Source organism: Falco cherrug, chromosome 1 (genome assembly GCF_023634085.1).
Source record: "Falco cherrug isolate bFalChe1 chromosome 1, bFalChe1.pri, whole genome shotgun sequence".
Classification (NCBI taxonomy): domain Eukaryota; kingdom Metazoa; phylum Chordata; class Aves; order Falconiformes; family Falconidae; genus Falco; species Falco cherrug.
Window position 1 is genome coordinate 118,572,257 of NC_073697.1, and position 15,824 is coordinate 118,588,080.

At 49.0% G+C, this 15,824-nt stretch overlaps 1 protein-coding gene across 1 annotated transcript in view; it reads left to right on the forward strand.

Annotated features, from left to right (window-relative positions):
* The first annotated feature begins 7,927 nt into the window (after positions 1–7,927).
* Positions 7,928–15,824, forward strand: part of MYOCD (myocardin) — a 102,776-nt gene continuing 94,879 nt past the window's right edge. The window contains exon 1 of the mRNA XM_027813342.2: positions 7,928–8,132. Coding sequence (XP_027669143.2) covers positions 7,979–8,132 — 154 coding nt within the window. The 5' untranslated portion in view covers positions 7,928–7,978. The remainder of the gene's footprint in view (positions 8,133–15,824) is intronic.

Consider the following 15,824-nt stretch of genomic DNA (forward strand, 5'->3'; position numbering starts at 1 on the left):
AAGCAAAGCTGAGGCTATGGGTTAAACACCCTGGAGTAATCACTGGAAGCGGTACAGTGTGGCCACTCTCTCAGCTGATGCCAGACCTCTCCATTTGAGTCCATCGCACAGGGTCTTTTTACAGCCAGTGGCAAGAAATAGGAGCGTCAGGGGGCAGATCATCTCACCTGCTCTGCATCTCACAGACGGGCACTAGAAATTCCTGTTTCACCCTGGCGAACACAAAGGGAGCCGAGACCGCCTCGCTGCAGTGCCTGTGCTTGCACCGTGGTGTTTGGTCCGATGGGTGCCAACCCCAGAGATCTCGGAGAGCTGTGCCAGGTTGCCGACCTGAGACGCACTGTTCTCAAAGCCTTGGATGTTTACTGGAGACTGTTGGTGCTCTGGGTCTGATCAGACAGCTGGCAGTGGGCACAACTCTGGATTTTGCACAGATGTCAGCTAAGGGATTCTGTGTAGCACAGGCCTCCTCCCCGTTCCCCCAAGTAAGCTCACTGTTTAGCAAAGCTTTCAAGCTGTTACCTTTTGGAAGGTTAGCACTGACCCAGTGTTTCTCTAAAAACCGCAAGGTCTTGCAGAAGTAGCAGGTAGACATGGAACAGGAGAGGTGTTTTACCATTGCCTTTTCCATACGGTTCCTCACTCAGAATGTCCCGCTGGGCTCACCCCAGATCCCATCCATGCTGCAGGCTCTGCCAGGCATGCCCACACATGTCATGTTCATGTGCAATTTGCTAGCAAGGGAAGGAGATAACAGTAGCGCCAATTCTGCAAACAGGAGGTTGAAGAGGACTGACAGCTCTGGGGGATGTCCTGAAGGACAGTCAGAAGCCACCAGGTGGGTTGCCCTGCAGGGAGACACCTCCTGCCACAGTGTTAGACTCTAGCTACATCACTGTGCCAGCACATTGCCCTGGCAGCCTTACCGTCTTGTGATGGTCACCATGTGCCACCATATCAAACCATAGTCATTCAGCCTCATTTTTAAGGTTCTTCTCAATTCTGACATTTTCTGTGTTTGCCTTCCCTTGCTATCACACGATGACACCACCTGCAATGCTGTACACACTATGTACTCTCCAGATTAGCTTCTGGGTGCTACTAGAATATAATAAAATACATTACAGAGGTCACACCAGCCTGTCTGTGCTCACAGTGCAGCATGAGGGAGTCCTTGTCCTGGGAAGGGCCCTTGGTGAGAGCAGATGTGCCACGGACATAGGTGCACAAGCAGGGAATTGGTTCTTGAGGAATTTGCAAGAGGGAATTTGATCACTATGAGTCCACGTTAACTTTAAGATCAATCATTTCAGAAGCATACAATCTGCCAGTTGGATTTTGCTCCAGATATTTTCAGCCTGTCTAGAGGACTGATGGAGATGTGGATCTCGGGACGGTCTGGGGTAATAACCCATTCCTTCATCGCCACTTCCTCCACTATTTTTCACCACTTTAAAGCTTCATTCTATGAAAAATGAAGGAGAAATCACTCCTTTTCGAAATAGTTCAAGAGGGTGGGGCTGAGGCCGGAGCTGAGATACTACTCTGAGAACAGTCCCTGGCTCTCATCATCCTCCCAGGCTGAAGGCCATGAGCTGCCCTGGGTGAGGACAGCTGCCACCTCCCATCACTGGGCTCACATGGCCTGTGGTCAGCTTGGAGCAGATAACATTGGAAATTTGGAGGCTGGGAAGGAGATACTATCCTAAAATCCCTGGGGGTATGAAGAGTTGGCAAACTTCACTGAGCGTGGGGCTCATGATGTGACCAAGCACTGGGCAAGTTTGCCTTGAGTGAAGATTTCACGGCATCATGTTTGCACAGCTCTTTTCACTGGGTCTTGGCACTGGCCCCACAGAGGGGTTGCACAAGAAGCTGCACAGAATAACTTGTCAGTGGGGGGGGGGGGGGGGCGGGCAGTGGGGTGGGTATCCAAGGCTCGTGGCAGGTTTCCTCGGTTTGTTTTCCATTCACTGGGGAAGTCCCCTGGCCGCCTTTCCAGGCGCTCCTCCTGAGCTCCGCTCCCTGCGGGGAGGTTGCGGCGGTGAGTAGGTCACTTCTCCGGGGCAGGGAAGGAATGTGGTTATCTGTGGGAAAGATGCAGTGGCCTCCACGCCGTGCCGCTGCCCTCAGCGCCAGCACGGGATGGGGCTTTCTGTGTCCCTGAGGAGGCAGTGAAGGGAATCATCCAACGGGGACATCATCTGCAAGGAAAACAGTGAGATAATAGCAGCGGTGCATTCTCTGGCAGCCCCAGCTCCAGGCAGCAAAGGTCTCTTCTTGTTCTGGTTGCAGGGGCAAGTGCTCAGAGTTGTCTTCTGCCTTGCCAAACAAGACATGGCTCTAACAAGGACCAGGCAGGGTTCCTTCTGGAGCTTGTGTGTAGCAGGGCTTGATCAGCATTTGCAATAAGGCAGTGCAAATGTCCATGGGACATTTGCCCATGGAAATCCAGAGCTACTCTTGCTGTCTGAGCGCTGTAAACATCAGCTAAAACACACAAAAGTCCGTGTTTAGTGAGATGGTTTTATCAGCAACATGCCTGCAAGCAGAAGCCCAGGAACACAAACACACCACAACAAATACATGAAGAATTTGATAAGACTGAACTGCATCTCTGAACAACCCTCTCCTGGTTTTTCTCTTGGAGTATTTAAAGTTTTATGATGGGTCACGATTGCTTAAGAGGCACTGTACATGCATTAGAGCTAAATGTATTTACTTCCACTTCAACGTCCATTAAAGCAAACAGGAAAGCAGGGGAGGATTTAGACGAATCCGGTATCTGAGGAAGCGTAAGCTATGCTCATTCCCATCTTGGTGCATGTTGGAAGGTAGCACAGGGGAAAAGGTGAGAAGGTGGAAAGTGAGGATTAGCTGTGTGGGTCTGTGCTGGGCAGGGAATAACTGCAGACCATCAAAGCTGCATCACAGTAACCTAAGCAGGAGCCAGCCTTGTGGACGTGTCATTCATTAAAACATTTCCAAAGGTTAAAAGCAAAGCACTTTTGAGGGGTTGTGCCCAATTCTATGCAGGCTACAAGCAGGGCCCAGGTGCCTGTAGAGGTGCTCAGGACCAGCTGGCATAGGCTCTGCATCCTACCTGCCAGTCGAGCAGGGGTGTCTGAAATGGCGTTGGAAGCCCCTGCTCAGACACCGGGATCAAGCCTGGAGCCCTGCATGCTTCATGTGCCAGGGAGACTCTCCATCTCCTTTTTTTCTTTTCTTTTTGGGTTGCTAGGGTGTACTGGCAGGACAGCAGTGGCACTGAGCACAGGAAGAACTGTCTGTCCCTGTGTTAGATCCCAGAGCAGTGCTCAGGAAGGGTCTTGTTTTTCTCCAGTGAGTGGCGGATCCTATTTCTGCTGCCCACCTTGGCACGAAGCCCACTCCTGGAAAGCCAGAAGGAAGCTTCTTCCAGGCATTTGCTTGACACGTGGAGACCTGAGATGTGGAAGGGGATTGCTGAGACCTGGACAGTGAATTTTTGAATTTAAGTGTTCTTTAGCCAAACCATTTTTTGGTTGGAAGATGAGCTGCTGAAGCCAAAACTGTTTCTCAGGGAGATAAGGCTTCTCCTCACTTCTTAAAATAATTTTCAATTTCAATGGTTTAGTTCATTATTCCTAAGAAGAAATTAAAAATGTTAAAAATTAAAATATATTAGAATTATCCAATGAAAAAATTATGAGTGACCTGCTAGCCTTTCCCCTCCTTCTTAATTTTGCAATATCTTCCTATCTCAATTTGGGATCAGGGAAAATTATAAAAATTTATAAAAATGGTGGAAGCTTTGCTGTGTAGGAAAACAGCTTCCTCACAGCTGTGAGCAATTCAGAGCAGCCTGCAGAGCCCCAGGTGACATGCATGTGGGTGACGATGTGCTTGAGCTCTTCCTCCACTTAAGGCTGGGGGATTTCACAACAGCACCTCTGCAAAGTCTGAGTAGCACCAAGTATTGAGAGGGATGGGGGCAGTGGTAGCACAGGGCGCAGCCCAGAGCTCAGCAGTGTTTGGTTGTGGCTCTGGCTCTGGTTCCTGGTGGTGGGCTGCCAGGTGGCAGAGGGACACAGCCAGGGCTCAGCAGAGATGGGAAGGAGAGACTGGAGGAAACAGGAGATGCAAAGCCCCTTGCTATGATGGATGGTGGGAACAGGGACCATGTTTTCCTCCAGACAGTCAGCTTTGAGGCAGAGCTGGTCTTGCCAAGCTGCCCCCCACCATGGGGCTATCTCCTTGGTGAGTTACCCCAGCGGCACAGTGAAGAACCCTGTCACCCAAAGGGAGGTCGTGGGGCGGTGTTCACCAGGGATGCGCCTGTGATGTACTTGCCTCAGTTTCTGGTTTCCAGACCTGCTCCCTCCATGCAGAAGTGTTTATCCCCAGGGAGCAGGACTGCAGATCTGTGCGTGTCCTGGGGCTGCAGGCTGGCATGGTCCTCAGGCTACGTGTCCCCCAGCAGGACCCAAAAAAGTGTGGTGTCTGTGGCTGCCTGTATGATGGGGGAGCGGGGCAGCCTCTCTGGGTGTGCTGCTTCGTGACCTCCTCCCACAGTGGCAGGAATGGGCAGAAGGCAGCACCCAAGGGTGTTTGCCCAGACCAGTCAGTCTGCACGGCATGGCCGAATGCCATCTGCTAGTGTCATGGCCCCAGGCTCAGCAGCAGCAGGCGCTGGGGACACAACGGGTGACAGTGGAGCATGTGAGCGCCCTACTCTGCTGTGACTCAGAGTTGGGGAAGGGACTATGTGAGAGAGGGCTCTGGATAGCGTGACCTGGCTGTACCCAAAAGCTCAGGTACCTCACCTGCCCCAGTCGTTGCTCCAGAGGCGGTCAGGAGAAGAGTCCATCCAGCCTGGCCCGGGTCCCAGGGCTTTTCAGGACTTTTCCTGAAAAGTTGTACATGAGATGAAGTGTCTGGCCCTTGTGGATCTGCGCTGACTTAGCCTGGGAAATGCTCTGGCCGGGGAGGTTGTGGCTGTGATGCCCCTTTGCTGACCAGACTGATGAAGACTGCTCTCAAAAGACCCTCACATTTATATGTGAGCAAAAGTCCTTGGGAAAGAGACACAACCAAGCCCCATCTGGGCCTTTATGGGTGGGCAAGCATGGCCGGGGGGAGCGCATCTGATCCATGCTACGTTGCTTTCTAACAAGGGGGCTCATAAACCAAGTGTCTGCTCCGGAGGATCTCCGCGGTCTTACCCGTGCACTGCCATGGTAGTCCAGCTTTATGAATTTAATATTTATAGGCAGAGAGAGATGGGACATGGCCTGTACTGTGTATAGCCTTGCAATTTATGTGCTGGCAGCAGTGGTTGATGGGAGATGTTCTCTGAGGCTCAAAAGTGTGCTTAAGCTTTGTAAATACAATCAGTTGGGGCTGAAGCGAGTGAACAATGTGGAATGTTTTGAGGCCAAATTTGACTTCAGAAAAAAGCACCATTGAGCCAGTGGTACTTGAATGTGTTGTGAAAGCATGCGTCTCCGGGGTCGCAGCATAACCTCCTGGCTCAGACAGTAAGGACCCCAGTATGCTCACTGCAAATTAAAACGTTGCATATGCTCTGAGTGCAAAAAGTTTGTACACAGTGCCTGTAAGAAGCCTTCCTGAAAGAGCCTTGCCTCTGCTGGTGGTCCCACAGCTTCAGCACTGCATGTCTGGCTCACACTCTCTATTTTTCAAAAACATTAATAATCATAATCCATATAAAACTGTCATATTGGTTCAACATGTACGTCACCAAAGCCCTGACTAATTTATCAAAGATTTAGTGTTCAGTTGAACAAAGTCTCATTTTTGTAAGCAGATGCAGTTTGCTGGATTGTCCTGTCATCACCCGCTGTTTCCACTGGAAAGATGCATCATATCAGTAACTTCTAAAAGTTTAAAAAAATGTACATTTTAAAATAGTAATGTAAACACTTATTGCATGTTCCATGTTAGTCATGAATTAAATAGAGAGCTTAGGGGCTAACGCTGCTTGTGCCAAAGTAGGTCTGGAGCCCTGCAGCCCCCCCCGGAGCAGATGGGTTGCCTGTCACGGTGGGGATGGTGCACTGCGTAGCAGTTGCACCACCAGAAATAAGACCATGAGCTACTCAGGGGGCTAAAATGCTCAAGCAGAGGTGGGAGTTGAGGTTGTCAGTTTGAAGATGTGGCACGCAGCACAGGCCTGGCCTGGCCTGGTTGGCTGCTTGCAGGGCTGTCTGCGTGCACCGTGGCAGCGTGTCAGGCTCTGGCAGGAACAGCTGGGCACAGGAGGTAGGGAAAGGACCACAAAGGTGAGCGGAGAAGGCAGTGGTGGGAAGCACACAGCAAAAGGGAGGGTCTGGGGGTAAGAACTGAGTTAGGATCAAGAGTGGTTTTGCGTTTTGTTCCAGAGCCCAAACAGCAGGGCTGGGACTGGGACAGAGTCTGTCCCAGTTGATGCACATGGAGACAGTTTCATGTCCCACCTGAAAAGTGACAAAATGACAGAGGCACCTTTGGGACCCCCTCCCTGGCCAGCACATTCAGCCCATGGGCACCCTACAGGGAATCTCCCAGCAGCGGAACCGTGTAAAGCAGGACAGGCAGGCGCAGCATCTGACCTGTAGCCAGTGGGGGAATGGGCAGGGCAGGCAGGGGCAGACAGGGAGGCGGATGAGAGAGCAGATGGCAAAATCCCTTCTGGTGCAGGGTAGGAAGAGGGGTGTGAGACTGCCCTGGCACACGTAGCGTGGAGGAGATGGTGTTGTATACAATGCACTATTCTTACTTCCTTATACAGTAAATTGGTAACTTTTTTTGTATTAAATCAGATTTTATCACTGAATCAATCTTGCACTTTTCTATTCTTGTTCTCTACAAATGACCTTTTTTAGCTCTCCTCAGCTCTTTCCTGATGGGACTCATTAGGAGCTGGTGCTGATTCTTACAGGCATTCACTTTCACTTAGCATCTGGAGATTTATTTTTTTTAGGCAACGCTTTGTTGAAACGGTCCTTGCAGCTTTCTTCTGCTGTGCTTAGTATCAGCAGCTCCTCCTGGGTCACGTGCCTGTATCCCACAAATACATTTGGCATGAGCTGCATCCTTCCCCTCCCTGTTTCTGGTGAGATATGAGTGTCATCAAGGGAAGCTCCTCCTTGCCCAGATGTCTGTAGAAGCACAACCTGAATTTGTAGTATTTCCTGAGAGCTTTTGTGATGTATTTTGACCATATAAACCCCACATTAAACCTCAGAGTAGAATGATGTGGTAAACAAACAAAACACAACACACACACACACACATCCCCATCCTTCAAGAACTCTCAGAACTTTTTACCTAATGTGGTGGAATTCTTCATAAAGGCTTTAACTCTACCATATGTGCTAATCGCAACTTTGGTGTAAAAAAATAGGTTTTGCATGTGTATTTTACTTTGCAGGGTGTTTGTACGCTTTCCTGGTGTAAAAGCTAGCTGGTGTTTGCTATCTGTATCATGTAACGAGCAGCCTTTTCTGTGCTGTGTGGGATTATTTCTGCCAGTCAGTGTTCTCAGCAAACCAGAGTCTTAAATAAAGGAAGAGTGTTCTCATTTGTAGATCTGTTCTGTATTTCTAACAGTTCAAGAGCTCTCTCATGTGGGTGCTCCATGACTATGTTTTTTCATAACAGCCCTGGCTTTCTGCAAATATTCTGTGCTTATGGGTGGAAATTCTTCCAGCCAAGGGTGCAGACCAAGTAGACAGGGAGAACAGAATCAAGCACACAATAGGGAATCCTGAAGTCTTCCCCCATGCTGTGGTTAATACAGGAGAACAGATGGAGTAACTAGTTGTCTGTGGTCTGAGTGTGTCACAAATGCCAGTCTCTGTTCACTGTTCCGTGGGCTGGTCAGGGACTTCATCCTTACCTGCTCCTTTTCCTTTCCAGAGGTCACTTTGGTGTCTGCTTCTCTACCTGATCATCCAAAGTGGAGCAGCCAGAACCTGGGCCAGTCCCTTCAGGCATGGTGATGAATGGTGTGGTCAAACAGGATCGCTTGGACCACAAAAGTGCACCGAGTGGAAATGAAGAAGAGAAAGCCCCCAAAGAAAAGACTGCCAGTGAAGTGAGAGAAGGCACCAAGCTCCAGCCACCACCCTTTGCAGAGAGGAAGAACGGTAAGTTCCTCGCGCGGCGGTGTTGGGAGAGGGGAGGTGAGACTGAGTAAACGCTGGTTCAGCATCTCCTGCGAGTGCTGGATTTGTGGCTCGCCGTTGGTTTTGTGTGTGTTTCCGATAGCAACATTTTAAGGTTTAATGGAAGTGGCTCCTCAGCTCAGTATTTCTGAGTCAGCCCTAAACGCTGTTGTCAGACTTGAGGCAGTGATCGTGTTCCTTGCCAAATCAAAGTGTTTGGTATAATTTTGGCTGAAAAGTGGCATTTCAAGGTGTTAGGAAAAAAACTGGTGTTCTGACTGGGATCGGCTGGGAATCGGGGTGGTATGAAGTTGATTAGTGGAGAAGAAATGGAAAGAGTATTTTGTTTGCAAAGGCACTGCTAGACCTGTTCTGCTCTCGCAGAGCACTGGATGCTTCAGATAACCTTGTCTTCGGCAAAAGTGCCTCAGGTCAATGTAACAGCAGAATTTCACTCAGGCCTCTGCAAGGGTCATTTGTGTTTCCTTGGCCATGGGTCCAGCAACTAGTCTTCCTGGCAGGTATTGACCCAAGTTTCAGTGGAGATCTGTTGGTAGAAAGCTGATGGACAGAAAACCCTACAATCCAGCCTGTGTAAAGCATGCTTAGGCTGAGGAGTTGTTTGCCATTTCTTTCCGGCAACTGTATAATCTATGAAATGAAGAAAATTCCTTTTGTGCACTCTAAGGCTTTCAACATTAAGTCCTCAAACATCACACAATATGAAAGCACAGCTCAAAGGCACTATTTTTGCTTTGTGTCTTTGATTGTTTGCATTATTGTACAGGATCCAATTTTTCTCAATCATTATAAATCAGAAATAATCCAAATGTTGTCATCATGGCAGTGTACTGGTGTTGGACGAGGGTAACACAGCAGAGATCCAGACCCAGAGTCTGCCCATAGCCAGACTCAATCACATCAGTGAGGGCACATCTTTTCTAAAGTCCCAGATATCAAAGTATACCTAGGATAATATGATGGTAACAACAGGAAAGATGACATGGACTTGTAAAGGGGCAGACTGTTTGATAATGTAAAAAAAATCATATTTTCTCTGTAGCTTTCACATTTATTTTTTTTTTCTTTGCATCCTTTCCCCCCCGTGTTTTTTGTTGTGGGAATGCAAAGAAAAAAACACCTCCAGGTGCCCACAGGGCAAAGCTGCCTCCCAGCACAGCCAGCAGACATGCAGATACTGCACTAAGCCCTGCAGCACCATGAGCATCTGCCTTGCAGCTGGTCTTGTGGCAGGGATACGTGCCCTGCAGGGCTGTTGGCTTGATGGTCCACCGGGACACAGCTCCGCTCCTGCAGCTGGCCTATGCTGGGCTGTTTGCACAGTCTCTAGGCAAGAAGAGTCTCCCACAGTCTGGGCATCCCATCAGCCCTTCACTCTCCTCCTTTCGCTGCTTGTCCCTCTTTTGTACATTTATACAGCGCAGGGACTCGGCTCTTCCTGCCATCCCCATTTGGGAACAGCTGGCTGCCTTCATCTCACATCATCTCAGGAGCTGGCAGGCCCACCACATGTCACGCATGTCGTGTGGCACCCGGGCCGGCCTTTGATGTCATGCTTTCTGGTGTGACAGCTCCTGGTGGAGCAGCCTGATGAGCACCCAGCCAGGGAATGAAGAGGGAGGGGGGGCACCCTGTGGCTGCCCTCTGCAGCGGTACACAGCGGTCACCCCCCTTTGCCCTGTGGGACACTGCAGAGCCCTGAAGTAGATGTGTCCCCACTGAAGGCAGAGCCTCCCTGTCCCACTCAGCACCATTGGCTGGGTTGTCACAGCAGGGACCTCTTACCCCATCACCCCACCACAGGATGGAGGGTCAGTAGTTGGGACTGCCACGGGGAAAAAGCAAGACGTCAGTGTCTTCTTGTATCCCACCCCCAGCAAGGCCACCTGCACGAGCGTGTACACCGCTCTCAACCTCGCCCCACAAGTACAGCGGGGAGAGCAGCAGGAGGGGGCAGGGACCTGTCATTCAAGCTATGCCACCGGAGGAGACAATGCCTGGGAATGAGTTGGGCAGAAGGGATGACACTCTCATCTGTTGTCTTTAGGGATGCCAGGCTGTGTAAGGAGAAGCAAGTGCAAGGTGTGTGACCCCTCCCTCCTCCTGCTGCCCTGTTGCATCCCACCTCCTGAGGGTACAGGGTGTGCACGCCCCAGCTGGGCAGGACCTGGCCCCTGTTCTGGGCTTTTTCCAGCTTCAGGCTGGTGATCTGTGGTGGTCTGGTTGGTGTTGGACAGACACCCGTCTGTCGAGGGCACAGCTTCTCGGAGCGGACTAGCTCCAGCCTGGGTCTGAACTTCCAAACTGCAATCTTTATTTGACTTAACTTTGATTTAATAAAAACGATCTATCTAGACTATTTTTAAATGGGAAAATAGTCTTTTTAACTCTAGTATTACTAAAAATGGCTGAGGGGATTTCATTTAAATTTGTAAAAATAAATCACCTTTGAGCAAGCAGAAAGCCCATTCGGCAGGACCTCCAAAAACCTGGGACTGGATGCACAGGTCCAGGAAAATGGAGACCGTTACCTCTACAACAGGCAGGAATCCTGACATGTGCCTGCCCAGCTGTACCCCCAGCCCCTGGTGCTCTCCTGGGTGGTACACAATCCCCCAGATCATGGTGTTTATATGCTCAGTGACATCTCCTCCTAAGTTTTGGTCCACACTGGCCTAAACTGGGTAGAACTGTGAACTGTATTTTCAGGAGACCCTAAGGCAAGTGTGGCTGTGGGTCTTCCTAATGTCATTAGTGATGCTGGGTTTAGAGATGAGGTCTGCCTAGACCCCCACCCTACCTGTTGTGCGTGCTGGGTACTGGATCCATGGGTTCTTGCACTTCTGTCTTGCCGGGGACAGGCATTTTGAGCTCAATATGGTGACTTCACCCTCTCAACCAATGCTCTACCAGCCCATTTCACTTCTCCATGTAGCAAGACTGTTGAGTCTCAAGGTCAACACATGACATCTCTTAGAGTGAGGATACACCATGTTCTGCCCATGCCTCTGTTCCTCCTAGAGTTGGTTTGGTTGCACACAAAGGCAGGTACAAAAAGCAGTAAGGTAACTCATGATGCAGTGGGCATGCGGGCCTCTGCAGGGCACTGGGGCCCCCAGCAGCCACCTCCCTGGGGTGCTGAAGCCTTCAGCCTGGGAATGATGATGGACAGTGTCCGCACTGCATGGTGTGAGCTGAAGTCCCATTGTGCAGGTGCCAAGGGTCATCACGCCCTGATCCAGAAATGCTTAGTACATGTGTCCCTCACAGGCTCGGTCATGCACAGGTTCAGTGCTCTCTGACCCACAGTCTGAGCCAGAGAGGGCAACCCCCTCCCCATGGGGTCTAATTACTGGCCAAGGAAAACAAACATGATCTCTTTTACTTGTGTCTGAGTAATAAACTGAGTTGCCTGCTGGTTGGATAGCTGTTCCTGACAGCACATTAAGCGTACTTAGGATCCATAAGATGTTTTTCCCTCGCAGGTCCATCCTAAACCCTCTCAGATGTTGACATCAGGACCAGTGGTTAGTCTGAAGCATGAGTGCTTCCAGCATTATTTTCTTCAGCTAGTAACAGTTTCCATCTCACCCCATCCCATTGTGCTGCATGCCTGTACTTTACCTGTGGCAGCTGTGCCATGGGAAGAGCTGTACAACATTTTACTTGTCTTCTCTGGCTTGCATCAAGACTGCCTTTACCCTGCTCATTCCCTGGATAACTGAAGATAACGATTTCTCTGCATGCCTTCCTGGCAATGAGGAAGGCAGTGAGGGTGCAGGCTCTGTGGATAAGTTTGGCCATACATCTCTCCCAGTGTCAATTTGGCCTGGTGGGTTTCAGAGAGAATTTCATGATAACACTTACAGTGACGAGAAAAGGGGCCAGAGAACATGCAGGAGATACTTACTATGGAACAGGTCCTCCAGAACTGTGTCAGTAAGTGTACTTGATGTGTGAGGAGTCAGGCATCCTCTGGTACAGTCCAAAGTTAGCAAAGTCCATGGCTCAGAGCTACTGTCCCTTGTTCCCTGCACTGGGACTCTGAGAGTGAGATGCATTTTGCTTACGGAGCTATCGAAATGTGAGATGTCCTGTCTGATCTGATGAGGTTTCTCTGCCTCAGAAACCGTGCTCAGGATGGGCTCAGTCCCCTCTGGAGGGTCCCATTTCTCTCCAGTGACTATTGGAGTTTACATGACCAGCCCTGACCAAGACACCCCTTGGAGAAGAGATTTTCCCCACTTGTCTCTGCACACATGTCTCCCAGTCTGGGTGTCAGAGCTCCCACTGCAGGTGGTGAATCTAATCCACAGGCGTGTGGCCAGGGGCCACTGGCTGGCTCCTGCAGTTGGGAGAGCTGAAGAGTTCCCCTTGTGCCTACTCTGGTTCAGCAGTGTGTTTGCTAACAGCTCATAATGTTTCCACATAGGTTTCCCATTGCTGATTTTGGAAAATAATGTAGTTAAACTCTTGTGTTTATTTGTGTAGTGAAATAGACCTTCTGACCACCGACTCCTTTAGCCCCCTGCAACAAAGGGGAGGATTTTCAAGTGCCCATCTGGTTTGTGTTTAATGTAATGTGCAGAAAGGTTGCACATTTTCAGGACCCGTGTTCATAAGTAGTAGATTGTACAACAGTTTATTACACAAATGGAGCTTTATATTGCTGGGCTTTGTTGAGCTGCCAGTTGGGATAAAAAACAAAAGTAACGTGCCTCATAGACCCTATCAAGGAAAATCAGAAAGCATTAAATTCTGCTCAAACTATCAGCCATTGGTGAGCTGGTAATCAAATCCAGAAAGGCTGGTGGGAGGTCAAGACTTTCTTGCTCTTGGTGTTTCTGAATCAATAACTACTACAAAATACATGTGAGTGAAACAACAACAACAACAAAACACAGACAGATGCCTGACCTAGAAATCGTCACAACATCACAGTGCATAGGCCAGAAGAGGCAAGATACTTACGGGTTTGGGGGAGAAAACCCACGTAGTCTCTGCTCAGCTCTTGTGGTGAGCATGTGTTTTAGTTTAAATCTATATTGGAATGGTTATTAAATTACTATCTAGTCCAGAAAAAAATATATCCTTTGTTCCACATAGCCAGGTAAGAGGTGTATCTACAGGAAGATTTTCCAAATTACCTTTGGATCCAAATCAAATAAATATTGCAAACATTGTATTGAACCCAGGTGATATCTAATCCGCAATGAAATATCAGCCTGCAGCCTTGAACTGCACAGCCCAGCTTTAATGCCACTTAAATCAGAATGTAAGAACTAAAAGAATTCCAGGAATCCAATGATATAAACTGTATTTTTAGAGCTGTGAGTGGCTTGTGAGAGTGAAACATTGCAGTGACTAAAGATAGCACAAGCAAGGTTTTCCATGATTTATCGCAAGAACGCTCACAGTAAGTTAAAGTCATCGAATGTTGTGATAGCAGCACCTACATGTTGGCATGTTTTCAAGACAAGTCATTCATAACGTATTTGTCACAGAGCAAAATTTCCATAACAGAGCTCTGAGCTGCGTCTCACTTGCACAAGCACCACACACATCACTTTTCTATTAAGGCACTGAGAGGCTCATTTGTTTCCTAGGATCTATTTTTTTCTTTAAGACAGCCAGGGGGAACCCACTTGCCTGCATGTTTCAAACCTTTCACAAGCTCCCAGTCTGGCTGAGCCATCAAAGCGGCGGTGGACAAAGACCCTGCCTCGGACCCAGCCAGTCACGGTCCCACTCCGTTCCCTGCTGGCCTTCTGGCATTTAGTTATCGTTTTAATAGGAGTTTGAGTGACCCATCATTCCTCCTTGGGTGTTTGTGTCGCTCTGTGCACTGAGGGGCTGGGTAGGACCTTTCTTTGCTGAGCAAAATGTCTACAGAGGTTATTTTAAGGATAAAGTCATGGCAAACATTTCCTGACACCTCCTGATCAGCGTTGCTCTTGGCTCCTGGCCCTTGGCTAGCTGCAGTTTGCAGGGTAAAGGAACTGGTTTTTTGAGAGGGGGCTATGCTGCAGAACTGTTTTCTCCCGGTTTCTCGCGCGCTGGGCTGCAGTCAGAAGTGGGCCACCCTGCAGAGAACTCGTTGCACAGGCAGGTTGTCCTTTGCTCCTGCAGCCACCTGCCTGGCAGCCTGAGGGTCACCTCAAGTCTCCTTTTCTCATGTGTCAAGTCTCAAGTTTCCCCTCCAGCACGGGAACCCCCTGGAGGTGGGGGGCCCTGGCCATGCTCCCCGGGCAGGTGTCCCTTCTCTGCTGGATGGGGACATCACCTGCAGGGTGAGCATGGTGGCTGGGAGACTGGAGTCAGTTCCCCTCCCCCCTGTCCCTTGCCTAGCCCTGCTCTCGGTCCCACGGAGCACTTGGTATCCAGGCTCTGCCTGTTGTCCTTCCCTTGTAACCATGCCTGTAATTAAATAAACACAGTGTGCCAGTGATTATAAGCTTTCCTCTCCCTGCTGCACTGGGGAAAGAGCACTGATGTCTCCATGCACAGTTTGCATTTGTCTTTAATCTTGTTTACATTTGTGGTTATTTCTGTGTCACTTCCATGATTTGCACACCCTTGAGGCTGTTGTTTGGAGCACCTGCGGTCAGGTTGCACTTAGCATCTCACTCATTTGTAATTGATTTTGAGATCTAGCTAATAAATAGTAAGGTTCGATCCAGGAGGCATTTCTTGATTCATGATCAAGCCTGATAAATGGCATGTGAATGACATTGAGCATGTGAAACTTCTTTCTGCAACTGTGATCTGTGGTATAAAACCTGATAGCCCTCAAATCATAAAAGAAAATATCCTCTTGCAAGAATAACACCGTGTTTGCTTCACGCATGTTTAACCTGCAGGACTCAGCAGCATGTTGAGCTGACTGACACCAAAAACTCAGAAGGATTCTGGAAAGGGTTAGGTATTTCTGGAGCTAATGAGAATATCCACAGCATCATAGCGAGCAAGCATGCACATACACAAGGGGGGAATCTAAAGGGAATGGTAGGGGAAGACACCTACTGCAGTAACCCCCTAGGTAAGCTGGCTTAATAGAAAAATTGACTAACAAATGAGGCTTAAATATTTCTTCATGGCAATCTGTCTGTTAGGCCAGGGACTTATTGCAATTTCCAGCACTTCAAGTTTGTCAGCTGGGATGCATTGGCTCCTTCCAAAAGGTCTGTTCTTATGTAAAAGGAAGTTACAGATTTATGCAGAAACATCTAGGGAAGTTTCTCTGGCCCTTGCTTCATAGTCAGTTGCCTCAGTGCTCGCAGCTGGTGAGCAGCGAGACCAGAGGAGTCACAGGAGACACAAAGTACTATAGGTTTCATTGCACTTGGATGCAAAGACATCCTTGCTCCACGTCAGCAAGTTAGAACTGATGCCTCGCTGCTGACACTGATAGCCTTTAAACCTCTGTGTTTGTAGAGCTGGGAAGAGGTGATGATTTGTTATGGCTTTTAGTAGGAGATCACCAAGTTGTAAAGATCAGGTACTTTGCAGAGATGATCATAAATGGCGCGTTCTGTCCTTGATCAGCATGAATATATGAACATACTGGAACAAAAGATGTTTCCAGTTAATGCACCATCTGTGTTAGATCTGTCCATTCACAAAGAGGAAACATATTTTCACTCTGAACGACTT